Source organism: Lontra canadensis, unplaced genomic scaffold (genome assembly GCF_010015895.1).
Source record: "Lontra canadensis isolate GAN:19392208 unplaced genomic scaffold, GSC_riverotter_1.0 scaffold25, whole genome shotgun sequence".
NCBI classification, from domain to species: domain Eukaryota; kingdom Metazoa; phylum Chordata; class Mammalia; order Carnivora; family Mustelidae; genus Lontra; species Lontra canadensis.
This window is the reverse complement of record NW_022631019.1, coordinates 13,309,119-13,336,182: the sequence shown is the minus strand read 5'-3', so window position 1 is coordinate 13,336,182 and position 27,064 is coordinate 13,309,119. Positions and strand designations below refer to the sequence as shown.

The window sequence follows — 27,064 nt, the reverse complement described above, 5'->3', positions numbered from 1 at the left end:
TTAGGATTGCTGCTAGAAGCAGCACATGGGAAGCAGGACAGCATTTAGCTGTGGAGTCAGAAGGACAAAAGTTCCAGTTCCGGTTGTGCTTTTTTGGTGTGTGACTGAGTGTCAGTGATTTCTCTAAGCATTGCATGCTTACATATATGCTGTTATACAGTACGTTGTGTGTTATTACAAATAACATCAAACACTGTGGATTATTGTGAGGAATAGAAATAATGGATGTGTGAAATACAGCGCCTGACCTGTGGGAAGTATTTCAGGAAATGGTTAGCAATTGGGATCACTCAAGGAGAAGCCTTCACATGTGCCGCTGTCTTTTCCTGCCAGGCGGTTTCCAACATCAATACGCTCCTGGACAAAGCTGACCGAGTATATCACCAGCTGATGGGACACCGGCCACAGCTGGAGAACCTGCTCTGCAAAGTAAACGAGGCAGCCCCCGAAAAACCGCAGGTAACCCCCAGCTAGAGCGGCAGGTGGGGAGGACTCTGGGTCAGAAGCAGGGGACTCACAGCAAGCTTCTTGGATTGCAGGACGACTCGGGGACGGCTGGGGGCATCAGCTCCACTTCAGCCAGCGTGAATCGGTATATCCTGCAGCTGGCTCAGGAGTACTGTGGAGATTGCAAGAACTCTTTCGATGAGCTCTCCAAAATCATCCAGGTAGAGAAATGGGAGCCACTCTAGAGTGTTCTGTCAAGCATTCCCCATGCTGTTTTCAGAGCCGTCCTCTTGCCCCGCTCCAGCATCTGGAGTCTTGGGTTTCCCTTGTCCGATTGGCTGGAAAGGCAGGGTCTGGGTGGCTGCACCATATAACTTCTCTCCCACTGTAGCTTCGGTGCTTGGCAGAAACTTGAGGGTAACAGATTATTACACATGTGGTTTCCTTGACCCGTTCACAACCCATCTTTTAGTAGAGGGCTTACTAGTTTTAAAAAACAGGGTGTTAGGGTTCTGTTCCCTCCTCTTTTTCTGATAAGCCATGTTTGTAGGCTGGAAGGGGACGGCGCACCGATGCCAGTCAACGAGGGTGGGCTGGGCAGCCAGTGGAGTGTTACCGACCTAATCTCCGTGGGACAGGAAGCTGGCCGCAGACAAGCTGGGTCCTTGCCCCCCAGAATTGCCTTTGGTGCATGGGCTTGCATCTCTGATCTTTGTGTTTGTTATGAGAGAGCACTGTATGGGAGTTAAGGACATGTGCCTTTGATCAGGGGCTGACTTCTGCCTCTGCCACTTGCCTTAGGCAAACCAGTCCTCTTAAGCCTCAGCTTCCTGCTCTGTAAAATGATGATGAAGTATCCAATTGGTGGGGTCATTAGAAAGGTTAAATTAAATAACACATATAAAGTGGTTTTTCAGACCAAAGCTGATTTCCAGTTCACTTTCTCTTCTTCCTTCTTTTAATTGCTGATTTTTCTTTTATCCTTTTTTTTTTTTTTTTAATCATTAGAAAGTCTTTGCTTCACGCAAAGAGTTGTTGGAATATGACCTGCAGCAGAGGGAAGCGGCCACCAAGTCGTCCCGAACCTCTGTGCAGCCCACCTTCACTGCCAGCCAGTACCGCGCCTTATCTGTCCTGGGCTGTGGCCACACATCCTCCACCAAGTGCTATGGCTGCGCCTCGGCCGTCACAGAACATTGTATCACGCTGCTCCGAGCCCTGGCCACCAATCCGGCCCTGAGGCACATCCTCGTCTCCCAGGGCCTCATCCGGGAGCTCTTTGATTACAATCTTCGCCGAGGCTCTGCGGCCATGCGGGAGGAGGTCCGCCAGCTCATGTGCCTGCTAACTCGGTCAGAGCCTGCATCAGGATTGTGGGCCCATTAACCCCTGCTAGCTCGGGGGTGGGTGGTTGCAGCGACCCTAGGAGCTTAGGGGCGCAAAGTGTGGTGTTAGTCACTGCCAGACAGGCTGCCCCTTATGAGGGAGGGAGAGGGAGAGATGCCCAAGGTCTGGGTGAGTGAACTCCGTGAGCGTTTGGGACCAGGTTTCCATGTAAATAGAATATTTGGCTTGTACTTTGTTGGTTCCAGTGAGGTTCCCTGAATAGTCTCTGGGCTCTGGTGAGAGAGGAGACGGGAGTGATCAGGCACTTGGACTCCAGATTCACATGGAAGAGGCCAGTGGAACAGCGGAGCCTAGAGATGAAGCTCAGGCTCTGTGTCTGATCCTCTGTGCCCTGGACAGCGTAGCTAACTTCTCTGAGCTGATATTTTCCTTGACTGAAAAATACTGATGGTCGTAAATGCCTTAAAGACTTGTGGTGAGGGTGGAATGGAGTAAGTCCTTTGGGCAGTAGTAACTCGTATTGTTGAGTACTCATTATGTGCCAGTGCAGTCACCAGAGCTGGGTTTACAGAGTGTGTGGCATAAGTTCTGGAACACATTAGGTGATGGGTAACCATTTCTTGCTGTCTTAGTCACTCACACAGCGGGACTTTTTTGCGCATCTGCTGAATGCCAGGCACTGTTCTGGACTCGGAGTGTGCAGTAGTAAATGGAGTGGAGTCCCTGCTTCCTGGAGCCTGCAGTCCAGCTGGGGAGAACTGCAGAAGCACACTTGCACAGTCTGGTGTCTGTCAGGAGATTGGCTTGGGAGAGAGGCACAGTTGGGGTGGCGCCCCTGACCACAGCAGGGATTGCTTCTGGGAGAAGAGGGTCAGGGAAGACCTCTGAGGGGTGATGCTTGAGGAGGCGTGCGTGCAGTTGGCGACAAGCCATGCAGATGTCTCAGCTGTGGCTGTGCACATAGGGCACATCATGTGCAAGAGCAAGAGGCAGGGCTCTGCCAGGGACGGAGCAGGAGCTGCCAGAGGCCCAGTAGGTGGAGTGAAGGCTCTGCACGGGAAATGGGCAGGAGAACCAGGAGTCGCTGGGGGCCAGGTCCTGGGCGATCTAGGCCATTGTAAGGACTTGGGATTTTACTCAAAATGGGGTAGGAAGCAAGAGAGTGATCTGGTACAGTTGACATTGTCAGGACTAATATAGATGTTGTTATAGTGGGGTGTTGGTGGGAAGTGTGGGTACCTTGTGGGAGATAAATTGGAGGCAGATGGAGAAGATGAGGAAAGTGTCGTGACCCATCCTGGTGGGACGCTGTCAGATGCGGAGGTTGGAGGATTCGGTGTACCAGGCAGCACCTGGGGGCTCTGCAGCCTGGGCTGTGCACAGGGAGGAGCTCTCCTGGATGCTGGCGCTGCTTTCCCCTCAGTGACAGCTGCGGGAAAGGCGGCTGTGATGGGTGTTCTGTTACAGACCCATGTCTTGTGGGGCCAGTCTTGTGGTCAGGCCCCTGGGGAGGCCAGGTAACCCTGGGCATTGAATGGCTTTTCTCTGTGCTCCTTCAGGTGGGAAGGAGGGACACAGCCAGTGGTAGATAACAGGACTCCTGTTTCTTTGCTTCTCCAGAGACAATCCAGAAGCCACCCAGCAAATGAACGACTTGATTATTGGCAAAGTCTCCACTGCCTTGAAGGGCCACTGGGCCAATCCTGATCTGGTGAGCAGGACAACGGCCCTTTGACTCTTTCCTCTTTCTCTTTCTACATCCCCATGATTTCTTTCCAGGAGTCTCCCTGGGGTGTTTGGGGAGGGAAGGAGCAGCAGTCTGCAGAGCTCTCACCTTAGCATGACTGTCCCAGGTCAGAGCCAGCCCCAGAGGGAGAGGAGGAATGGGTGGTTGGCCAGATGGAGGACAGGGGTCTCCATTCCTCCTTTCTCTTTTTCTTCATAAGATTTTTTTTTTTTTTAAAAGATCTATATATTTGAGAGAGATAGGGAGAGAGAGATCACAAGCAGGGGAGGGTAGATAGAAGAAGAAGCTGAGTCCCCAGTGAGCAGGGAGTCTGATGTGAGACTTGATCCCAAGACCCTGGGATCATGACCTGAGCCAAAGGCAGACGCTTAACTGACTGAGCCACCCAGGCACCCAATTCCTTTCTCCTTCTGACGGTGCCACTGGGTACCAGACATCTTCAATCCGAGTCCCCTGAGCAGAGCTTGGACATAAGCCCCAGTCTCGAGTCTCACCTGTAGACCTTCCTCTTCTCATGTCTCCTTCCGTTGGCCTTCTAGGCAAGCAGCCTTCAATATGAAATGCTGTTGCTGACAGATTCCATCTCGAAGGAGGACAGCTGCTGGGAACTGCGCTTACGCTGTGGTGAGCTTGGGCCACCTCTGGTTAGGGGCTTTTCAGAGAGGGATGGGGGCTTTGGGTACAGTCCTAGCTACAGAGGTGGTGGGGTGGGGCAGCCGCCACGCACAGCCTTGCTGGAGCCAGGTGCAGGGTGCTCTGTGACCACAACTCGGCCTGTCCTTCCCATTCCTAGCTCTCAGCCTTTTCCTCATGGCCGTGAACATAAAGACTCCTGTGGTTGTGGAGAACATTACCCTCATGTGCCTGCGGATATTGCAGAAGCTGATTAAACCACCTGCTCCAACCAGCAAGAAGAACAAGGTATTGGGCAGGGGATCACAGAGGGCAGGGCAGGACGTGGCCCCCTCCCGCCCAGGTCAGCATAGTGTCCTGCCTCGTAAAGGTCTGCCTTACTCTGCACTCAGCCTGCCCGTGGCAGGGCACCAGTGCTTTCTTTACCATAGTTCAGCAGACAGGAGTTTGGATTTTCTAGAAGGAAGACTTTTTTTTTTTTTAAGATTTTTATTTATTTGGCAGGCAGAGATCACAAGTAGGCAGAGGCAGGCAGAGAGAGAAGGGGAAGCAGGCTCCCCACTGAGCAGAGAGCCCGATGCAGGGCTCGATCCCAGGAGCCTGAGATCATGACCTGAGCTGAAGGCAGAGGCTTAACCCACTGAGCCACCCAGGCGCCCCTAGAAGGAAGATTTCTCGGAGGAAAGTCAGGAGTAAGATAAATGTGAAAATACGAGAGCCTAGAACAGGGTGGTTTTCTGGAGGACTATCTCTCCAGTTATGTTGGAGGACTCCCAGCTTCCAGAAAGCACAGTGTCCTTTTCTGTCCCCGTGTGTTTGCCTGTGTGGTATTGCACGGTGGTGAAGGTCCTAGGCTCTGAAGTGGACGTCTTGATTTCACGTCTCAGCTCTTCCCATTTAATCACCTGTGACTTTGGGCAAGTTCTTAACTCAGGTTCCTCAGTTTACCCAGCTCTGAAATGAGGACCCAACACATTAAAGTGTTGTAGAGGATCAGTTATTTGATGCGGGTCTCGTGCATTGAATGCTGGCTCAGTTAGTCCTCAGTGAATGCTGGCTGTGGCCGTGTGCGGTCTGCTCTGCGTAGGACCTGCCTTCTCTGTGAGCTGCTTGGCTCTCTAGAAGATCCAGTTCTCTGCTTGGCTGGTGTGAGCTCGTTGAATCCAGGGATGTGCATTTAGGAGTATTTTTTATGTCCAGGCCAGACTGTAATACCTAGCAGACGATAGCTACTCAGTGAATCAGTAAGTGAATGAGAAAAGCCCAGTTTTTATTCTAAAATAACCATAACTGAGCCCCAGATTGATCTCCTTGCACCGGTTTGTGGAAAACACTGGCAGTAATTCTTCCTCTCGGCCATGCCTGACGCTCTCTGTCCCTTACCCCTCTGTGGTCCTTGGGCTGTTTGACTCCTCTGTTTCCTGACAGAATCCTTTGATAGAAACAGAGTTGTCATCATTTCAGGGAGGCTGCTTTCTGAGTGGTAAGCACTAGGGAGGAAGCTGGATCCTGAAGAGTTAACTACATTTTCCTTGGCTCCTGTCTTCCTAGACAAAGGCAGGTTTGAGGGTTCCCACCTTCCTTCCCTTTGATGAGGTTTATGTCCCTTCAGAGCTCATTCTCAGCAGATAAAATCTGTCCTTGATTAAAGAGAACCCCATCCGCACATCACTTACTCCCTTTTTCCTGAGTGAGGCACAGATTTTCAGAGTTGCTTACCTTTCTAAGCACTGGAGCCCAGAGTTGACGTTCATGCTGTGCTTAGTTTTAGCCTAGGGAAAGCAGCAGTTCTCCAAATGTGCGCTCGCAGGTGCCTAGGTGTTCCCCAGACTGTCGAGGAATCTCTGAGGTTGCCCCATGACCCTCTTTGCCCCCTGTGGTCTGGCACTGTTGGTGCTGATGGTGCACAGTCACCGGAGGAGTGAGGTCACCAGAGGGCGAGGCTGCCAGGGCCCCAGTGGGAAAGGCAGTGGCTCCCAGCTGCCCTCCTAGCTGGGCTCTTCCATTGCTGTGCACTTTGGCTCAAGGGCATCCTTGAAGCCCAAGTGGCTATTAGTAGATCTTGACTCGGGGGTCCTCGTGTTTTGAACACTCAGGGTGACAGCATGGAAGGACACAGAGGTGCTCCTGCCGCCCACCGAAGTGCGGCGCTCGTCTTGAGAAGCACATGGTTGATTGTTTCAGATGCAGGCTGAGCCAGATGCTTTTCTTACGCAGCCCCTGTGTGCTTGGGGACATGTGTGCCAGGCCGGCTGTGGTTATTCCGGATCAGGTGGTTGGGAGACATTTTCTTGAAAAATGCATGAAGCGGGCCTGTCACGTCCAGAGGAATTGACGTAACTCAGTGAGCCAGTATTTTCCGAATGACCAGCACGTGCTACAGAATCACGCATGGGTAAAAGATTGAGTTTTAGTGTTAAGGACTGTGGGAAGTTTATCTGGTGATTTCAGTCTTCACGTAAGAGCTGCTCTTTAAGAACCTAGAACTTGCTGAAGGTAGTATCAAAGAAGGAAACCTGCAATTAAATGAGAAGGCTATTAAGACAGTCTTCTCTTTTCTAACTATGTATCTGTGTGCAGTTGGGTGTTTTTCACGGACTTTAACCCAAACAACATTTTCCAACGCTTGGAACACAGAAGCAGGTCGGAGAGCCCAGCTGTCTTATTAAGGCAGTCATTAAGCAAATTTTTAAAAACATAAAGTAGTGTCATTCCTTTAGATGATCTTCTCATTTAGGTACATAGGTAGTGGATTTGTTATTTTAAGATGGAATTAGTAAATATTTTAGGGATCTCTCATTCTTAATTTTTAACATGGTAATTATTGGTAGATAGCTAGAACCACACGTACAAAAGCTGTTTAGGGTCCTCAGTAATTTAAGAGTGTAAACAAATCCTGAGGCCAAAAAGCTTGAGAACGGCTAGCTTAGAGTTCTGTGTGGGTCTCTCTACTGTGCATGTTCGTGCTGCTTAGTAATGGCTCTTAAAATTCTGGAGACCGCTTGGGGACTCCTTGAAGGTTGACGTTTAGGAAACGGAGTTGGGCTTGGGATAGGAGCTGTTGTCTGCGGCCGTAGGATGGTCTGGAGGAAGCCAGCTGCATCTGGTCCTGCATAGTCAAAGCAGTGACCATAAGCCCAGCGCGGAGATGCTGCTGTAACTAAATTGGGCCAAAGTGCTTTAGCAGGAACACATGTTGGGGCCTAACTGATACGAATGTTGATTCTTCTGATCTCCTTTTGTGTATGTCCCTCTGGGGCGTCCGTGCCGTTGTATTGGAGCCCAGCTTTTAGCTGTGCTTTGAAGCTCCCCACCCTGTTCGTCTTTCACACTGCAGGATGTCCCCGTCGAGGCCCTCACCACAGTTAAGCCGTACTGCAATGAGATCCATGCCCAGGCCCAGCTGTGGCTCAAGAGAGACCCCAAAGCGTCCTATGAAGCCTGGAAGAAATGTCTTCCTATCAGAGGTTTGTCTGTCTCTCCAAGACATACTCCTTAGCCCTGTCCTGACAGCCCTGCATTGCCCCCTTTCTTTCACTTCCTTTTCCTTATTCTTCTCTGCACCCCTGTGCCTGCCAGGGGTCGACGGCGATGGGAAGTCCCCCAGCAAGTCAGAGCTCCGCCACCTCTATTTGACTGAGAAGTACGTGTGGAGGTGGAAGCAGTTCCTGAGTCGTCGTGGGAAGAGAACGCCCCCCTTGGATCTCAAGCTGGGCCATAACAACTGGCTGCGGCAAGTGAGTGACCTCCTCCTCCGCCCTGTCCCCGCTGCCCCGGCGCCCGGAGCCAAACATCGCGTTTCTGCTCCTCCCACGTGTCTGCTCTGCTTTTGCTTGCAGCAGGGGACGTTCTTGGCGGCAGCCGCCAGCGTGGCAGCCTGGCCAAGACAGGATTTTTCTGTGCCGTTCTCATCAGGCTGGTGGGCTTGCCACTCCCCTCCCTGGCCACCTACCAGAACTAAGCCTCGGTGCCACCCTCCCTTTTTCTCCTCCTCTCATCTCTACCTCCTGCTGCCCTCCCTCTCTCCTTTCTAGTGAACCCTGTGAAGGATTAGAGTAATTAAGGGCATCTGTGGTCCATTAATACATAAAACGAGAAAGACACTGTTAGGCCTAAGCAGTTATTAGCATATCACTATCCCCAGAATACAGTTAGTAGAAATGTGTGCTGAGGAAAGTACTTGCTGGCTTGTTTTCCCAGCTCAGTCATCTTAGGCGTGTTCTCCAGATTCCTTGAGGGAGAAACTTGCCATGAAATTGTGGGGTCCGGAGCACCCACAGTTGCATCTGGCGTCAGCTGGTGGTTGTCGCCTTTGACCTTTCCCTGTTGAGGTGCCCAGAGGCCTTCTGAAGGGTGGCAGTGGACTGTGCTCTGCTGCGGGCCTGGCGAGACCGGCTGTCACCCGAGCTGGGGCTTCTCTCTGTGTCCCACAGGTGCTCTTCACCCCAGCGACGCAGGCAGCACGGCAGGCGGCCTGCACCATCGTGGAAGCTCTGGCCACCATTCCCAGCCGCAAGCAGCAGGTCCTCGACCTCCTTACCAGGTACCGCTCAGGCTCACCTGGGGTCAGCCTTCCCCATGTTTCCGGGAGAGTCAGTAGGTCAGGGTGACGGAAGGCACATCCGGGCTCCGTACCCATGCCGTGCTGCATAGAAGAGCGCAGGAACAGGAAAGGCCTAGAAGCTGAGGGGTCGCGCTGGGAGTGGTAACAGAGCAGCAGTGCCGGCCTCTCACGGTCACGGAGGTCTGTCGAGCATATAAACGCACAGCACGTGCCATCTTCTGCCACCCTCGCAGTGGCCTGGGCTTGCTGCGGCTGAGAACTTGTCCGCTGAAGGCAGGGTTGGAAGGCAGTGGTCTTCCGAAGCCCATGCCATCAGCCTCTAAACTCTGGCACTCTTGCCTTCTCCCTGAGCCTCTCAAAACCTCTGTTCGCCTCCCAGAGAAGCACCGTGCAGTCGGTCCAGAAGGGTGTAGCTGACTGCATCACGCTCCTGTTCGGTGCTCCGGATTGTCCCCACCTGTGGGGAGTTCCCGAGGGGGACATTTGGGGTTTTCTCAGGTGGCCAGAAGGAAGGGGGAGCCCAGGATAGCAGAGGATGTGGGGTGGGGGGAGGAGGAGGGGACAGCTGGTATCCCCGGAGTTGTGTTCTCACTGTGCCCTCTGTCTTCCGTGGCAGCTACCTGGACGAGCTAAGCATAGCTGGCGAGTGTGCCGCCGAGTACTTGGCTCTCTACCAGAAGCTCATCACTTCCGCCCACTGGAAGGTCTATCTGGCGGCTCGGGGAGTCCTGCCCTACGTGGGCAACCTCATTACCAAGGTAGCCACCCCTGCCCTGAAGAGCCCTTCCCCAGTTCCGCTCTCATCATAGTACCCTGATGTAGATTTCAGGCTACTCCTCTTTGCAGAGAAGAAATATTTGTTGGAAAAAATCGATCTTTTTGGCTCTGTGTGTCGTAGGAGGTAGCGATCTGCTGGGGCATTGTGGCTGTTCCAAGTCTTTAAGCTATTCCTTAACGTCACTGCCACTTCCCTCGGCTTCTCAGGAGTTCTGCAGGGGTTCAGCTCAAGGGGTCTTTGGAATAGAACAGTGACTGTGGAGTGTCCGGTTGCTGTTGTTGGCTCCTGGACCGCAGCTGGAGGGGGCCGAGGTCGTCAGCAGTGCTGTCACTAACTGCTTGTCGTCCTGTGTAGGAAATCGCCCGCTTGCTGGCCCTGGAGGAGGCCACCCTGAGCACTGACCTGCAGCAGGGCTACGCCCTCAAAAGTCTTACAGGTAGACGTAGCCGCTGTGCCCTTCCTTTAGGCACCCTGGGTCTAGTTTGGGGGCTGACCTTAGTTCCTGGGGCACGGAGGTTGACGGTGCCCTCATATGTTAACTCAGTACACACGTAAGCTCTGTGTGTCCCTCTTAGGTAGGTTTACGTTTTTGAACAGCTGTTTTCAGTTGAGCAGTTCACTTCCTTGAGCGCCCACTCTATGCTCGGAAATTGCCTTGGAATTGCTCATGACCTTTGGAAGATGTGGACCTTCCTCGCCTTCGTTCTCATTCAGAGCCCTCGCAGCAGCTTTTTCCTGTCCCCACAGGCCTTCTTTCCTCCTTTGTCGAGGTGGAGTCCATCAAAAGACACTTTAAGAGTCGCTTGGTAGGTACCGTGCTGAATGGGTACCTGTGCTTGCGAAAGCTGGTGGTGCAGAGGACAAAGCTGATCGACGAGACCCAGGACATGCTGCTGGAGATGCTGGAGGACATGACGACAGGTAGCACTGCCCAGCGGCCCAGAGCGGGGATGTCGTTCTTGCTGGAGGACAGGGGCAGGCATCTATCTCTCCACATCCGAGGAGGGAGGGCAAGCAGCTCTGGTTCTCAGAGCTGTGAAATTCCAGAGCTGGGCTCAGTCTGTTTAGACATTTAATTAATGAATTAATGTATCTATCTAACGTTTTATTTATTTGACGAGGGCGGGGGAGTGTGCAGACAACAAGCAGAGCAGTAGGCAGAGAGAGGGAGAGGGAGCCTGATGTGGGGCTGTCTCAGGACCCTGTGATCATGACCTGAGCTGAAGGTAGTTGCTTAACTGACTCAGCCACCCAGGCATCCCCCATTTAGACATTTTATATAAGCTTATAGAGTAGAAGGAACTATGTGTCCTCAGATTAGTGTCTTTTGCTGGTTCTGGAAAATTCTCCATCATTTCCTCTGTTGCCTTTGTCCCAGTCTCTTTGTCATCCTTGTAGACCCCGCTCTCATCTGTCTCTTTACCGCTCCATCATGGGGCTCATCTTATGGTCTCTTTATGCTGACTCTGGAGAGTTTCTTCAGTTCTTTCATTTAGTTTGTTAATTTTTTCTTCAGTGTGTTCTTTAGTCTTAAACTGTTGAGTCCTTGTGGTTCTCTCTAGGTTTTTTAGTCTGTTTTTCACTAACACTTCCCATTTCTCTTGTAGTTTGTAAAAATGGCAAACATTTCTGTGTCTGATAATTCTAAGGCTTGAAATATTTATTCATTTGATTCTGCTGTTTGTTATTCCAGCTCTTGCTTCTGGTGCCTAAATCTTTTTGTATTTTGTGATTTTTGACTGTGAGCTCATGCACTCATGTTTCGAGGGGTTTATTTCTGGAAATTGTTTTTTTTTTAATTTTTTGGAAAAATTTGTTTTTATTTTAGAGAGTATGAACGGGGGAAGGGGGCAGAGAGAGAGGCAGACTCCCTGCTCAGTGCCAGAGCCTGACGTGGGGTTTGATCTCAAGACCCTGAGATCATGACCTGAGCTGAGCTGAAACCAAGAGTTGGACACTTAACTCACTAAGCTCCCCAGGCTCCCTCTGTGGAAATTCTTTAGGAGCCAAGCCAAATACAGATTTCTCCAGTGAGGATTTGTGACTGCTCCTGTGAAGCAGCTCCCAGCACTGCTGTCACAGGGTGGTCTTGAAGGAAGTTCTGAGCTTCGGCTTTCTCAGACCGCGTAGGTAGGATGAATTTTGAGCCACCAACCCCCGTGAAGGGCAGCCTGTTAGTTCTCTCAAGGGAGATATTTTCCCCCTCTACTCAATGCCACATTGTAAGGGAAGAAATTTTGTTTCAGTGACTTGCCTGGGGGATATGGAGAGTTATTTCTAGTTGACCCCGGTGACATGGTATAGCTCTTTTGGGGCCTCATACTTTTATTGGGAGAGAGGTGTTCCCATTGGATTCTCCACATTGGCCGACCTGGGGCTTTGCATCTAGCTTTCAAATCCTGGCAGGTTGTGGAAACCAAAGCTCAGACACCAGCTTTAGAGTTTTGCTAACCTGCATAGGTTCTGAATTTCTCCTGGTTCTTGGTGTTTGATAGATCTTTGCTAGTATGGCAGTTCACTGATAAACATTATTCAATATTTTACATTATTTTTAAGCGATGAGGAGTGAGAGTAGGTCAGGAAGTGTTGTCTGCCACGATACCAGACACGGAGGCCCTTTTGATGTATTTTCATCATGCCATGCTGAACGCACAGCCCGTCATGGGGCTCGATCCCAGGACCCTAAGATTACGACCTGAGCTAAAACCAAGGGTTGGATGCTCAGCCAACTGAGCCACGCAGGCCCCCCACAGTTGGACCCTTTTGAAGCATAGTTCTTCCTTCTCCTGTGACTTGAGATTGTCTCTTTGGCGTAGAGAGGGCCGTCCACCTAATTGTTTTAAGACTGAAGCTTAAAGTTATAACTTGCCTTTGATTTTCCTGGAGTACAATTAGGATTATTATTTGACATTTTGGAGTACCTGTTTTAGGCAAGGGGATACTAGCTGAATAAAGCACAGTTCCTTTTCTCAAGGTGATCATTGGAAGAGGAAGCAAGAGGTGTACACAGCCAACTATGATGCACTGTGTTGATTTGGGTGCTGGGGCTTTCAGATGGAATGTGGTCTGAGCATCGAGTCAATCAGCTTCAAGTTTCCAACTGAAATATTGATACTGCCATGGAGGGCATTTGAAAACTGACCAGGAGGAAAGAACCTGTTGGTGACTGTACCCGTAAAGTCTCATCGTGTGTGTGTGTGAAGCTCTCTCCTAACTGACGTGGCCACTGATTTCTGGCAGGTACAGAATCGGAAACCAAGGCCTTCATGGCTGTGTGCATTGAGACAGCCAAGCGCTACAACCTGGATGACTACCGGACGCCTGTCTTCATCTTCGAGAGGCTCTGCAGCATCATTTATCCTGTAAGCGGGGCTTCTTCCTTTGCCTCCAGGGTTTCTGCATGTGCCATTCTGCTGGGAAGCATCTCGGTCATGGGCAGTCTGACCAGCTGTCGGCCATTTAGTCAGCATTTTAGAAAGCTCCACTGATGACACAGTCTCCTAATTTTCCTCCTCCTAATGATGGGAAATCTGATGACCTTCCTTCCATGGTCTTACTTCCTAGATTTAAGGTCTAGGTCAGTCTTCTTAAAAATGGGGTCTAACCTCCGATTGCTAAGATCCTGTTGCTTTACCCATTCAGTATGTTATGAAAGACGCAATATGGAGCTAACGGGAGAAGAAATCACTCTTCTTTCTTACCACACTTGTGTTTGGTACGTACACACACGCGAGTGTGTGTTTCCCTCGCCTGGCTATCCAAGAACATGGCGTGGCTCAAAGACAAGGCTGAAAACCACAGCGTCATCAGTTAATGATGAGAGGTCTTTGGGGTTAGGCGCACCTGAGCTTTATGTAATAGCAGGACCCTCCTCTCGACGTGGGGATGATCAGTGGCAGAGTCGTCTGGCTGCGGGTGGGTTAGCATCGCTTGAGGCGAGCAGGAGGGAAGCCCCCTTCCCTTGGTTCAGCACCATGGCTTTGATGCACTGCCCGCGTGCTCATTGTGGCAGGCTTTCTCCTCTCCCACCCTTGAGTTTCAGAGGAAATGCTTGATATTGAAGGCTATTTGAAGTGCATTTGGAATCCATTCTGAGTTTCCTATTGTTATGTCTTTATGTGTGAGGGGCTGGGTGAGTTTGTGTTTCTCTCAGTGTCCTTGGAACGAAGTAGCGTCGTCTGAATCTGAAAGGTCTCTCCTGTCCTCCTGTGATGTCTTCTGCCGTTCCTGCCAACGTGTCCTTTTCTCTGTCCTTCAGGAGGAGAATGAAGTCACCGAATTCTTTGTGACCTTGGAGAAGGACCCGCAGCAGGAAGACTTCTTACAGGGCAGGATGCCCGGGAACCCGTACAGCAGCGGCGAGCCGGGCGTCGGGCCGCTCATGAGGGACGTAAAGAACAAGATTTGCCAGGACTGTGACTTGGTGGCTCTCCTGGAGGATGACAGCGGGATGGAGGTAACAAGCATAGGACGTTGCCACCATGGCTAAGAACTCGGGCTGGGGTCACATCCAGGTTCCTTCCTACTTAGTAGGCGGTTAACCCTCGGCAGGTGGTTTGCTTCGGCTTCCTTCTTTACAAATGGGGCCAGTGGGTCCCACCTACGTGCCTTACCTGGTGTTAAGGTTAATTACCCATAAAGGGCTCTGCCCAGTGCCTGGCATGCAGTACGCAAATGGTTGGTGGCTCTTGCTTGTCACGGAGTAGGAGTTTATTATTCTTATTTTTCCGACGGAGACTTCCCGGGGATTCCGAGTTAATTAAGCTCCCTAAAACTAGCGTAGTGGCCCCTGTGAAGATTGCTGGCCCTGTGTCTAGCATCTTGTGGTAGACGACCTCCAGGGTCTGGCCTTGTCGCCTAGGGGTGGAAAGCATGTTGGGGAAAAGAGAGAATGGTTTTTCCAACGGAGCCTGAGGGGGTCTCTGGGCGGGATCCTGGGGTTCGTGGTTTGGGATAAGGGTGTTTGCTGCCTCTGAAATTGTGTCCCAGATTGTGTGTGTTGTGCACACACGTGTAGTTTTTAGAGATGAGGAGTCGATGGGTCCAGAACACAAAAATGATGAGTTAGGAACCACTGCTGTGAAGTGCCCTTTGACCTTGAAATGCCCTTGCCTTATAATTACTTGGAATAACAGCTCATCTCCTCTGCTGTTCAGCTTCTAGTGAACAATAAGATCATTAGTTTGGACCTTCCTGTGGCCGAGGTTTACAAGAAGGTCTGGTGTACCACGAATGAGGTATGTGCTTGTTTCCTTGCTTGGGGGTGGGGTTTTACTTTTCTGACTTAAGCGGACTTGTACCGGTAGAAGCCGTAGTTGATCATCGCTACCCCGCTGGTGACCGCACTCCCAGAGCTGGCCTTCCCCGTTGGTGGTTGTGGAGAAGACCAGTCATCTTGTTCTCCTTTTGAGGCATCCGACCAGAGGTAGAAGAGCTTCAGGGAAGGATGAGCGTTTCTGGCCGTGTGTAGTCGGACTGGGCAGTGTCGGAGCAAGCATGTGATGGGGTGTGCTTGCTGTCTTGTACCCTTTATACACGGACACTTCTTGACCGAGACGAACTCTCTGCCTCTAGAGCCCTGCTCACTTAGAACATTTTCCTGTGGCGGCGTCAAGGAGCGAGCATGGTTCCGTGTTACTAGCCGGGGCATTGAGACGCAAACAGGCAGTTGTTCTTGAGGGGGAGGGGAAGTGAAGGACACTTGGTGCTCTGGTCTTTTGGCCCCCTCAGTACTATTTGACCTGTCCTAAGGGTCTCAGATACTCCGCTTCCTCCTCCCTCCTCTTTCTCTTCCCTTTTCCTGTTCCTTCCTTTCCTCCTCCTCTGTTTCTTTCCCTTCTTTCTGTTTTCTTCGCATTCCTTTGGTGGGGTAATTTTTACTCAATGAGTCAAACAAGGAACTGAAGTAGGGCGAGCCAGTGTGCCGCTGAAGCACGGTGAACTTTTCTGTGTTTAGTCCCAGGGTTTCTGGAGAGTTTAAGACACTACATTGGTAATGTCTGCTAGTACGTTTTGGCCTTCAGTCTGTCACAAGCTTTTGCTTGTTTCCTTTCTGTTCTGCTGCTGTGCTGGGAATCCTGGTCAGTTGGTGCTGCTGCCGGTTGGCAGAGGTCCACGTCGAAGGTTGCCCCATCTAGTGATCTTGTCATTGACACTTGAGCATCAACACAGAATGGTACAGATGTGATCCCTGGTACACAAAAAAGAAAGACCAAGCTTGTATGGCTGCCCTTGGAAATGGTGGCATGGAACCCAAAGAACATCCATGGGCAGCTCCCCTTTTGAACCACGAGGCAAGGAAGAAGTTGAGGGGCACTGCCTTTCACATTAGGACTCAGTCCACCGATGGGTTCTTCTGGCAAAGTCCAGAGTTTGTGGTACCTTTTTATCAGGGCCTTCATCAACTTGCCTTTTTGCTCCACTCCTCTGTTTCATGGATCAACAGCCTGTCTCCTTAGCTGCTGGCTAGAGCCTGTTCTGTTTTCCTTTTCTTTTTTAAGATTTCATTTATTTGAGAGAGAGAGAGGTGCTCAAGGGAGAGAGAGAGAGACAGAGCGCACCAGCGGGGAGAGGGGCTGAGGGGGAACGGGAGAGAGATCTCCAGGAGACTCCATGCTGAGTGGGGAGCCTGACACGGGGTTCAGTCTCACGGTTCTGAGATCATGGCCTGAGTTGAAATCAAGAGTCAGACATTTAACAGACTGTGCCAGCGAGGCGCCCTGAGCCTATTCTGTTTTCTCTGTCTCTGTTTCTGCTTTGTTCTCCTGCTGTTCTTTCTGTAAGTTCCCATTGGGCTCCCATAGCTGGGAATACTTCTGCAAGCAGCCTTTCTGACTGGGAGGTTCTCTCCCACAAGGGTTTCCTCTCCTGAAGCTGAGCATGGGGCTTAGGGGCCAGTAACCTGAATTAATGTGGTACCTGCTCTTCAACTTCATTTCTTACAGGGTGACTTCAGACCCGTTTCTTACCTCCAAAATGAGAACGATGTAGATGGGAGAGTGCTTAACTTAGTACCCAGTGTACAGGGACCTGTCACGATCCTCCAGTAAAACCTTGAATAACTTGGGAAGAACTCTTTCCTTGTTACATGGTTACGTGAAGACCTCAGGATTGGATTATGCTTTTGCTTTTGATTTCTGAGTCTTGAATCAAAGCTCTTTGATCTGATTGATCTTGCTTGTGCTGATTCTTTGGGAAGTGGTCCCCATTGGTTAGAATTCATGCTCCTGAAGGAGGCACAGGCTTGGAATTAGACTGTGCTTATCATTGGATAACTTTGAAAAAGCTGCTTCAGCTAGTGTAAGAGGATGATATGAAGTGCTGGGTTAGCATAGAACTTAGCACAGAGTGAAACACTCAGTAAGTGATAGTGATTATCGTTGTTATGTACAGTTTTAATGAAATTAAGCAAGATTGTGTTTATAAAATGTTTCACACAACTCCTGGCCCATAGTAGACACTGTGTGAAATTAGCTGCTTTTCTTCTACGTGAATTGCAGCACGCTTGGATTCTAGATGTTGTGGTTAAGATCTTGTAGAGAAACAGAAGAACGAGGCCGGGTGTTGAGTCCCTTGTATTTACCAGACCTGTTTACAAGCGTCTTTGTCCACTGCCTCTGCTCAGGGAGAACCCATGAGAATTGTGTACCGCATGCGAGGGCTGTTGGGCGATGCCACCGAGGAGTTTATCGAGTCCCTGGATTCCACTACAGGTAGGCCCTTTCCACAGACACTGCTGCGCCTTGGGTGGGTGGGGGGTCTGGGGCAGTGAGTGGTTCCCGTCCTGGGATTTAGGGGTATTCTGAACACATTCTCCTCTAGCTCCGACTGGAATTGACAGGAGGTTACTTCTCCAACTGAAGAAAAGTGCAAGCATCTATGACTTGATTCTGATCCCTCGGGAGTTAAAACAACAGACTAGGGATAAAGTGCAGTTAGCAACAGACTTGAGTTCAGATTTATTTTTAGTTTAGATTGTGTGTGTGTGTGTGTGTGTGTGTGTGTGTGTGTTTTGTGGTGGTGGTGGTGGTGGTTGTGGTGCTTGTATTTTCACATACAGTAATTGTAATTGGCTTTAGTCTCATAGTTTAATATCTAGTTTCGATACTTTCTATTGCTACGCTTTTCTTGGAGATAAGAGGGAACTAGCTCTCAGCCTGGAAGAGGATTATCTGTTTTCTTTATCCTTCCCTTCCCTTCCATTTCTGTTTGGCTTCCCTTCTCCCTCAGATGAAGAAGAAGATGAAGAGGAAGTGTATAAGATGGCTGGGGTGATGGCGCAGTGCGGGGGCCTGGAGTGCATGCTCAACAGACTGGCTGGGATCAAAGATTTCAAGCAGGGACGCCACCTTCTCACTGTGAGTTGGGGGCAGCAAGGTGGGAGCAGCCCTCTGCTTTGAGAGCAGCCCCTATGGAGAGAAGCTTGTGGCCACTGTGCTGTGTAACTCTAGAGGGCGGCATGGTGCCACAGGCCGGGGCAAGCCAGCCCGGCCTGGCAGCCTCCCTGAGCCCTCTGGGCCCTCGGGTGTCCTGTGTCATTGGTGTCTCCCACCATCCCCGTCTTCTTGGCTCTCCTCTCCCCACCAGAGCCAGTGCACTGGTCCCTTCAGCCGCGTCTCTTCAGTCACCTGTGGAGCCAGTGCCTGCCTGTTTTTCCTCGCCAAGCTGCTCTTGAGTCCGTTATTACTGCTGTTGCCTTTTAAATTGATGTTCTAGGTAGTTCTTTCATTTTTTTGGTAGGATCTTGCTTGGATCTTCATCTGTCTCCTAAGGAGCAGAGAATCCCAAAGGCACCAGAAATATCACACTATTATTTTTGGCTCCGGAAGACATGAGAACGTGTATTTTTATAATCATGTTTTAAATGACCTATGTGAAAAATTTTTAAAAAGCAATAAAAATTAAAATCTGAAAAATGTAAAAAACTTCTCATATCTTGATAAAAGGAAAGCGTTACTCGAAAAAAAAATAAATGACCTATATGGTTCTGAGTTCCCACAGGCCGTGAGCTTTGGGACCTTTCTGTTTACTCTTAGAGTCTGAGTTAGTGGTGGAATTTCCTTGAGACAACAGAAGTGTCACCTGTTCCGCTGGGAATCGGTGTCATTGCTGTACTTTTAGAGATAGTAGAGACATGCCAAGCCCACGTGGACTGTTGCCAGAGAACATTGCTTTTTGAGATGCCAGTCTGGCTGGAGAGCCTCTTCACCTTACTATAGGTCTTCTCAAGAAACACTTTTCCTTACTGTTCCTACAATTCGGGAAGAGTGCCTACTGATTGTACATGACCCCTCTCGGACATTTTTTTCTTGCTTGTCTCCATGTGTTATACTCTTAGATGGCCTCTTGAGTTTTGACTGGCTTTTCTCGGCAGGTGCTTCTGAAATTGTTCAGTTACTGCGTGAAGGTGAAAGTCAACCGACAGCAGCTGGTCAAGCTGGAAATGAACACCTTGAATGTCATGCTGGGGACCCTAAACCTGGTAAGGAGTATGGGCTGCAGATGACAGAGTGAGCCTCAGAAGTCCTGGGTGGAGGAGGGGCATCTCAACTCTGGGCTCAGATGAAATGGGTTTGTGGACTTTTCAAACCCTTTCTCTCTGTCTGGTTGACTGCCCCAAGGCATGGATCATTTAAATTATCTCTTTTCCTGCTGGCTCACCCCTGTACTGCTGCCAGGACATGCAAGACCTTTCCTGGTCCCTTTCCTGAATTCAGATCAGAGATAAGAGGAAGTTAGTCTGTGAAACAGTCCAGACTGCACAGCGTTGGAGAAGTCGTAATACCAGTGTCCTCGGGGCAACCAAGATAGAGATCTGGAACATTACGATTTCATTGTCTGCAAGAGTCCACACACTTATCTCTTAACACACACACACATACACACACACACAGACACGTGCACACACATGTCTCTGGCAATAAGGCCAGGAAGGATGTTGGTGAGGACCAAATCCCATCAGCAATGAGTGGTTGTGGTCTTACTCTCAGAGTAACTGAGTCTCCTCCTGCAGGCCCTGGTAGCTGAGCAAGAAAGCAAGGACAGTGGTGGTGCAGCTGTGGCCGAGCAGGTGCTTAGCATCATGGAGATCATTCTGGATGAGTCCAACGCCGAGCCCCTGAATGAGGACAAGGTGCGTGGGACTAGTCCATCTGTGTGCAGACACTGGGAGCACCTACTGTGTCTTGTTGCGAGCAGCAGGCTTGTTTGTGTGTCCAGCTGTGTCCCCCAGGAATGATGGGATGTGCTCTGGTTATAGAAATGACAAAGTTCAGCTAGTGGTGATGTGATGGCATTGAAGCTTGAAGTCTGTGGCTTTGAAGGAAACGAAGCTGCTAAGGATATTCTTTGACTTGCAAGCTGCTCATTAATGGAATGCTGGCATGTTCTAGCTGATAGACAGGGCCTTAGCCCAGCCCCTCATTGTCCAGTTGAGGGAACTGCCAGCCCAGAGAAGTAAAGGAAGCTGTTCAGTGTTCTGTAGTTGGCTGCTGGCAGAGTCAGGCCGAGAACCTGGGTCTCCAACTTCCCAGTTCAGTGTCTCTCCACTGATTTCACCCTTACCTTCTCCTGTCCCTGATGGTACTCAGTGTTTTGGCTAGAGGTGTGAACAAGTTGAGTATGAGGCAGCCTGTGTTCTCCTGGGAGAGGGGAGATTGTATTAAAATTTTTGACTATCTGAGACTATGAGTAGAGCCACACAGAAACTTAGAAGCTAGTATCAGTAGAACTCACACTGTTCATTAATCTCCAGGAAGTACTGAGACAGTTTTTCTAGGGCTGCTTCTGATGGAGGTGGGTGACATCTGGGGTTCAGATACTGGCTGACCAAAGTCCTGACCCTGTTTCTGAGCCTTTTGTCCTCTTTTCTGCTGCAGGGCAACCTCCTGCTGACGGGTGACAAAGATCAGCTTGTGATGCTCTTGGACCAGATCAACAGCACCTTCGTTCGCTCCAACCCTAGTGTGCTGCAGGGCCTGCTCCGTATCATCCCGTACCTGTCCTTCGGCGAGGTGGAGAAAATGCAGATCTTGGTGGAGCGCTTCAAGCCATACTGTAGCTTTGACAAGTATGTGCTTGGATTTCAGATGGCCATGTGAAGGTCCTCCCCAATACCCTGAGCTAGTTCTGTGAGACTTAGGAGAGGAATCATGATTTCTGTTAGATTTTCGTTTGCTTGTCCCACCTTTAAGGGGTTCATTGTAAGTGGGGAGTCACTATGTTGTGTTGGCTCAGCAGAGGGGGTGAAGGGACTGGTGAAATGGGACAGGGGCATGACCAGATGGAGAGAGTCATGTGTGCAACAGCATGAAAATGCGAGAGAACCTTGGGCACGTGGGGGACGTAGCAGGTAAGGAGGAGTGACAGGAACCAGATCAGTGGGCTTCTTGTGTCATGCCAAGAAGTCTAAACTTGATCCTGTAGACTATTGAAGATCGTTAACCAGGAGGACAACATGATGCACGTGTGTTCTTTTCTTCACACCTGGGACTCTGCTCTGTGCTCCAGGTACGATGAAGACCACAGTGGCGATGATAAAGTCTTCCTGGACTGCTTCTGTAAGATCGCAGCTGGCATCAAGAACAGCAGCAACGGGCATCAGCTAAAGGATCTGATTCTCCAGAAGGGAATCACCCAGAGTGCGCTGGACTATATGAAAAAGCACATTCCCAGCGCCAAGAAGTAAGAAGCAGCTCTGTCAGGGTGGCCACTTTGCTTTCCTCTTCTGGTTCCTTTTCTCCTTCATTGCTGTGGCCTAAAGCTCCACGCAGTCCCCTTTGACCCTCCTTAGGGTCTGCCTCCCCTTCTAGAAACCATCAAGGTGACCACTCAGCCACCGCAGAGCCCTTTGGGGCTGGGAACAGGGTGGGGGCAGCCTAGTGGTTCCTGTTTAGAATACTCACTTCTGTCCGGCTGCCTAGCTGATCTGGGTGATGCTTCGTGATTCTTGAAGGCCCTCTGGAAGGGGGACCCTTTAAAGAAGCCGGAATAGAATCAACAGCTGGTTTCTAGGTAGGTTTTGCTCCTCTGGCCTGCTAATCAGCCGCTTTTCCTTTTCAGTCTGGATGCTGACATCTGGAAAAAGTTCTTATCTCGCCCAGCCTTGCCATTCATCTTGAGGCTTCTTCGTGGGCTGGCTGTCCAGCACCCTGCCACCCAGGTGAGTGAGTAGCCAGGGTGCCCATGGACCTTACTCTGGAGGCGGGACATGTATGCTGAAGGAACACACACTGTGGTCTCATCTGTTGTGGCTGAATGAAGAGAACCACCTCGATTAGCCTTAGGATGAGACTTCCCCCAGCAGGTGAGACCCCTAGAGTAGAAGGGCCTCGCAGAGGTCATCTCTCTGGTTCAGCTCTGTGTGGAGAGGAGTGAGCTACAGTGACTGACTTCATCTTTGACTCTTTCTTACATGAGGCTTTATTATCCCATGGGTCAGCTGAGCAGCAGTGCAGCTGAAGGTGTGGCTGGCCGGAGCGTGAAATAATCGTGATTTCTGCCTGTAGTCGTGGGGGTCATTTGGGACATTTACAGAACCATCACTGCCCTCTCCTGCTCTGCTTTGGGCAGCTGGAAACTTCGTTCTCAGAGAGACCCACCATTCCATTCTGCTGCTCATCCCTGATTATCTCCCTGCACTGAGCGGGAGTATCTGGTACCCCTCACAGGTCGGCACTGGCCCAGACAGGCGGCCAAGCTGGAGTTTTTCTAAATTAAACATTTTGAGGTAATTGTAGGTTTACCTGCACTGGTTAAGGAGAAATCCCATGTACCCATTTCTTGATGGTAACGTCGTATGAAGCCACGTACAGTATCACAGTTGGGATATTGACACTGATGTGGTCAGGATTCACGACAGTTCGTCATCACAGAGATTCCCCTGTGTTCCCTTTTGTACCCTCCTCCACCCCGCCACTGATCCCTGGCAGCTCCTCATCTGCTGTCCGTGGCCGTCATCCTGTCCCTTCAGGAGTGTTACGTCAGATAGCACGGAGCCTTTTGGGCTTGGCTTTTCTCACTCGGCATCGTGCTGGGGGCTCCTGCGGGGTGTGTGACAGTCTGTTCTTTGTGTTGCTCAATAGCGTCCCCTGCGGTGGGTTCCGCCGGCTGCCCCACCGTTCACCCATTGAAGAACACTGGGCTGTTGCCAGTTTTGGGAAGTCACAAATGAGACTGCCGTGAACATTCACATGCAGTCGTTTTGTGAACGTGTAGAAGTCTTCAGTTCTCTGGGGTAAATGCGTAGGCGTGGAGTTGCTGGGTTGTACGATGGTGGCGGATTTAATTTTATTAGAAACTGCCAAGCTGCTTTCCAGAGTGGCTGCCCCGTTTTATGTCTCAGAGCAGTACGAGTGAGCTGCTGGCCCTGCGTCGTCACCGGCATTTGGGACGTCACCTAGCCACTTGGATAGGTAGATGGTGATGTCTCACGGCGATTTTAATTTGTATTTCCCTAATGTTTAATGGTGCTGTATGTCTTTCCATGTGCTTTGCGTGTCTTCAGTGGCCTGCCTGTGTATATCTTTTGCCCATTTTCTTTTTTTTTTTAAGATTTTATTTATTTATTTGAGAGAGAGTGAGAGAGAGCATGAGTGAGGAGAAGGTCAGAGGGAGAAGCAGATGCCCTGTGGAGCTGGGAGCCCGATGCGGGACTCGATCCCAGGACTCCAGGATCATGGCACGAGCCGAAGGCAGTCGTCCAACCAACTGAGCCACCCAGGCGTCCCTCTTTTGCCCATTTTCTAATTGGATTTTTTTTTTTTTTTTTTTTTTTTCTTATTTTTGGGTACTGAGTTTTGAAAGTCCTTGTGGCTGGTTTTTTTTCTGTGAATGGTGTTCTTCATGGAATGTAATACCATGTTCTTATTTGGTGATCGGTTCTGATTGCTCATTCCAAAAGTAGGGTAGGGTAGCTTAGCTGTAGGATTCTTACATCTCTGGTGTTTTAAATTTCTGTTCAGTTCAGTGGGGGCAGTCATAATTAGCACACCTTTGTGGAGGTGATTCTCTAACATGGGAGTCCCCACATATATTAGTTTCTGTGCTCCTGTCTCATCTGTTTATACGCCGGTGAGTCCAGGAGTGGGGCTGTGATGTGGCCATGCTCGGGTCTGCTGATTTCCAGCCTTCTTTGGAGTTACTAAGTCAGATTACTTTCTTCAGACGAAGACTTTAGTTAGGGAGTCAGCATTCACGCTTGACCAGCAGCAGCTGTTCGGCGCTTGTTGTGTACCCGTGCCATGCTAGGCCAAGGCGACACTGGCGACCAGGGTGGTCACAGCCTGTGCCTCTGGGAGCTCACTGGTGGAAGGTAGAGCCTTCCACCGGTGACGAGTGCAGTGGGAAAGGGGCCAAAAGAAGGAGGATGCTTTGGAAGAAAGTATGGCATCTGCTAAGGCTCAGGAGCTGAAGGCTGCTGGGAGTGCTCAGGGGTTGGCGGCGGACGGGGCCGGCGAGAGCCGACCCTGATGCAGCATGGGTCCAGGGCACATTCTCCAAAGAGAGGAGTGTGTGTCTTCTCCCGAGGGCCGTGACCCAGGGCATGAACTGGACGGAGGGGAGATGACAGATAGGAGATCCAGTTGGTTGCCTTTTATCGTAATCCAGGTAAGAGGTGAGGGCAGCTGAGCTAGCGCGTGAGGTGGACAGCGGGCGGGGCTCAGCGCAGTGTGGGAGGCAGAATGAATGGGATTTGGGGTTGGTTGCACAGGAGGGGTGAAGAAGCTGGATGAGTCAAGAACTCTGCTCAGTTTGGGGTTGGGCGACCGGGGAGCGATGGTGCCCCTGAAGGACATCCTAGGAAGCTCAGAGTAGGGTGCAGGAGGGCTTGTCAGACTCTGTCAGACTGTGATGTGCGTCTGCTCACCCAGTTAGAGTGTAAGCTTCGGGAGGATCGGGCTTTTGTCTCCCTGGCACCTGATGCGCGGCTTCCTGTGGATGTGTGCACGCGCACGCACGCAGCGACCGCCAGCGCGAGGCGGTCGGGGTGCTTGTGCAGGGGTTCCCTAGACCATTGTGCTGTGGGCTCAGCGTTTACAAGCAGGAGACAGGAGGTGACCTGTAGTTTTGCTGAGGTGCAGGTTGGAAGTGCACCTGCTGTGAGGCCAGGTTTATAAGCCGCGAATGATCTTAGTTGAGTGCTGAGCTTTCGCATTGCAAGTCGGTTCTATTGCTTGCTGTTTATTGTCAAATCTGTACGGTAGTAATTACCATTAATATACTTACACCGGGGTGGGTGGATTTTGGTGGAACAGTGCTCCTCCTCCACTCACCTGGAGAGCTTTGTCGAACCTGCCCTGGTTTCCGTGTTCTGTTCTCCCGCCCGTGTCAGTGACATGGTGCAGTCATGCAGTGATTGCCAGCCTTCTCAAGCACAGGGGTTTCGGGATGATAACTATTTGTTTTTAAGATTTTATTTATTTTGTCAGAGAGAGTGGGGGAGAGAGAGAGAGGTAGGCAGAGAGAGAAGCAGGTAGAGGGAGAAACAGATTACCCGCTGAGCAGGGAGCCAAATGCAGGACTCAACCCCAGGACTCCGGGATCATGACCTGAGCCAAAGGCAGACGCTTAACCAGTTGAGCTACCCAGGTGTCCCTGGTGAGAGCTGTTTTTTAAAAAGTGTCTTCTTATCCCCACTCCCACTTGTAGTTGTATCTCTAACATCCCTAGGTTGAGAAAATCCTGTGTTCCTGGATTTGGTGGACACAGGGTCACAAAGGAAGAATTTAGCATAGTCACTATGAATGTCAAGGTCTGCTCTGCTCGGGTCCCTGAGCCCGCCACGCAGGCCTCATTGGGTGCTGCTGCTGTAGGGAATCTTACCTGAGCCCCTTTCTCTTTCAGTGTGCTGGGTGCTTTACATCTAAATATTTGTGACTAATTTTTAATCTTCACTGCAACCATGACATTATCCTTTTTATTTTATTTTATTTTTTTTTTAAAGATTTTATTTACTTACTTGACAGAGACACAGCAAGAGGAACACTAGCAGGGGGAGTGTAGGAGGAAGAAGCAGGCTTTCTGCTGAGCAGGGAGCCTGACGCGGGGCTCCATCCATGGATCCTATGATCACGACCTGAGCCAAAGGCAGCCGCTTAACGACTGAGCCACCCAGGCGCCCCATCCTCTTTTTTTTTTTTAAGATTTTGTTTATTTGGGGGGAGGGGGCGACAAGCCAGAGGAGAGGCAAAGAGAGAGGGAAAAGCAGACTCCTTGTTAAGTAGGGAGCCCGATGAGGGACTCGATCCCAGGACCCCAGGATCATGACGTGAGCCGAAGGCAGATGCTTAACTGAGCCACCCAGTTGTCCCCATTATCCCCATTTTATAGAAGGGGGGCACTGGAGCCAAAGAGGAGAGTGACTGGTCAGCGGTCAATGACAGGGTCAAACCCTCCTCCATTTGTTGAAAGTTTTGAAGCATACAAAGGATCTGATTGAAACTGAACAGATGACAGGAGATTGAGTACAGTCTGTTGAGTTTTCTAAACCTACAAGCTCCTGGATAGAATGCTTGTCCACCTAACTGGAAGCATATATCTCTCTGGTCTCTGCTTGGTAGGTTCTGATTGGCACAGACTCCATCACAAATTTACATAAACTGGAGCAGGTGTCCAGCGATGAGGGCATTGGGACCCTGGCGGAGAACCTGCTGGAGGCATTGCGGGAGCACCCTGATGTAAACAAGAAGATCGACGCTGCCCGCAGGGAGACTCGTGCTGAGAAGAAACGCATGGCCATGGCAATGAGGCAGAAGGCTCTGGGCACCCTGGGCATGACGGTAAAGCCACTCTCCAGGAGTCCCCGTGTTCTCGTCTATGCTGCTGAGGAGGAGATAGCCATGCTTCGGGACAGAGCTGGGTTGGGGACAGTGGAGGTGAAGGCTGGCGAGGAGTAAGAGGGAACCAGGTGTGCCAGGCTCCGTGCCAGGTTCTTAACCTCCTGTGATCTTCCTGAGAACCCTCAACAAGATGTGTGACTATGGTCCTGCTGCACAGATGGGACTCAGAGGTTAAATAACAGGTTCAGGGAAACGCTAAAAATGGGGATGATAACCCTTGCTCATGGAGGATTTACTGTTTGCCAGGGCCTATGCTTAGGCTCCTTGCATGTAAGACTTTATTTAAGCTCTCATGTGGTTCTGTGAGGGTGATATTACTGTATTCGTGTTCTGGTTGAAGTAATAGAGGCTGAGAAGCGAAGGAAGTAGGCCAAGGCGCATGCTCAATAAGAGGTGGACAAGAGCATGAACGCATGTCTCTTGGACACAGTAGTCTGCTCTTGTTGCCCCATGTTGGAAGCAGCAGTGGTTCTGTGAGTGCCTTCTCCAGAGCAGCAGGGCGGGTGTCGGCAGCTTCAGAACTCCCATGGGAACCGTGAAGTGAATCCTAGTGCTACAGCCCTTGGCGGCTGAGACTTGGGGGTGCTGGCACAAAGAAAGGGGGCTTTTCTGGTGGCGCGTGGCAGCCTGCAGGAAGAGAATAGCAGAAGAATCTGGGTCTTTACCCTCATTGGAAGCCACCTACAGAGGTTTCCTTTCCATGCGTCCTC

The 27,064-nt window shown here is 50.6% G+C and overlaps 1 protein-coding gene across 8 annotated transcripts in view; it reads left to right on the top strand.

The window, feature by feature from the left end:
* Window positions 1–27,064, top strand: part of UBR4 (ubiquitin protein ligase E3 component n-recognin 4) — a 133,661-nt gene that overhangs the window by 93,813 nt on the left and 12,784 nt on the right. For all 8 annotated transcript variants that reach the window (XM_032863583.1, XM_032863585.1, XM_032863584.1 and 5 more), the window contains 23 exons: window positions 334–459; window positions 540–668; window positions 1,456–1,799; window positions 3,415–3,505; window positions 4,081–4,165; window positions 4,335–4,462; window positions 7,512–7,641; window positions 7,754–7,911; window positions 8,608–8,717; window positions 9,355–9,496; window positions 9,871–9,952; window positions 10,264–10,437; window positions 12,757–12,878; window positions 13,775–13,972; window positions 14,673–14,753; window positions 17,141–17,228; window positions 17,746–17,873; window positions 18,890–18,997; window positions 19,529–19,648; window positions 20,394–20,584; window positions 21,025–21,198; window positions 21,577–21,676; window positions 26,076–26,294. In XM_032863583.1, the coding sequence (XP_032719474.1) occupies window positions 334–459; window positions 540–668; window positions 1,456–1,799; window positions 3,415–3,505; window positions 4,081–4,165; window positions 4,335–4,462; window positions 7,512–7,641; window positions 7,754–7,911; window positions 8,608–8,717; window positions 9,355–9,496; window positions 9,871–9,952; window positions 10,264–10,437; window positions 12,757–12,878; window positions 13,775–13,972; window positions 14,673–14,753; window positions 17,141–17,228; window positions 17,746–17,873; window positions 18,890–18,997; window positions 19,529–19,648; window positions 20,394–20,584; window positions 21,025–21,198; window positions 21,577–21,676; window positions 26,076–26,294 (3,228 nt within the window). The remainder of the gene's footprint in view (window positions 1–333; window positions 460–539; window positions 669–1,455; window positions 1,800–3,414; window positions 3,506–4,080; window positions 4,166–4,334; window positions 4,463–7,511; window positions 7,642–7,753; window positions 7,912–8,607; window positions 8,718–9,354; window positions 9,497–9,870; window positions 9,953–10,263; window positions 10,438–12,756; window positions 12,879–13,774; window positions 13,973–14,672; window positions 14,754–17,140; window positions 17,229–17,745; window positions 17,874–18,889; window positions 18,998–19,528; window positions 19,649–20,393; window positions 20,585–21,024; window positions 21,199–21,576; window positions 21,677–26,075; window positions 26,295–27,064) is intronic.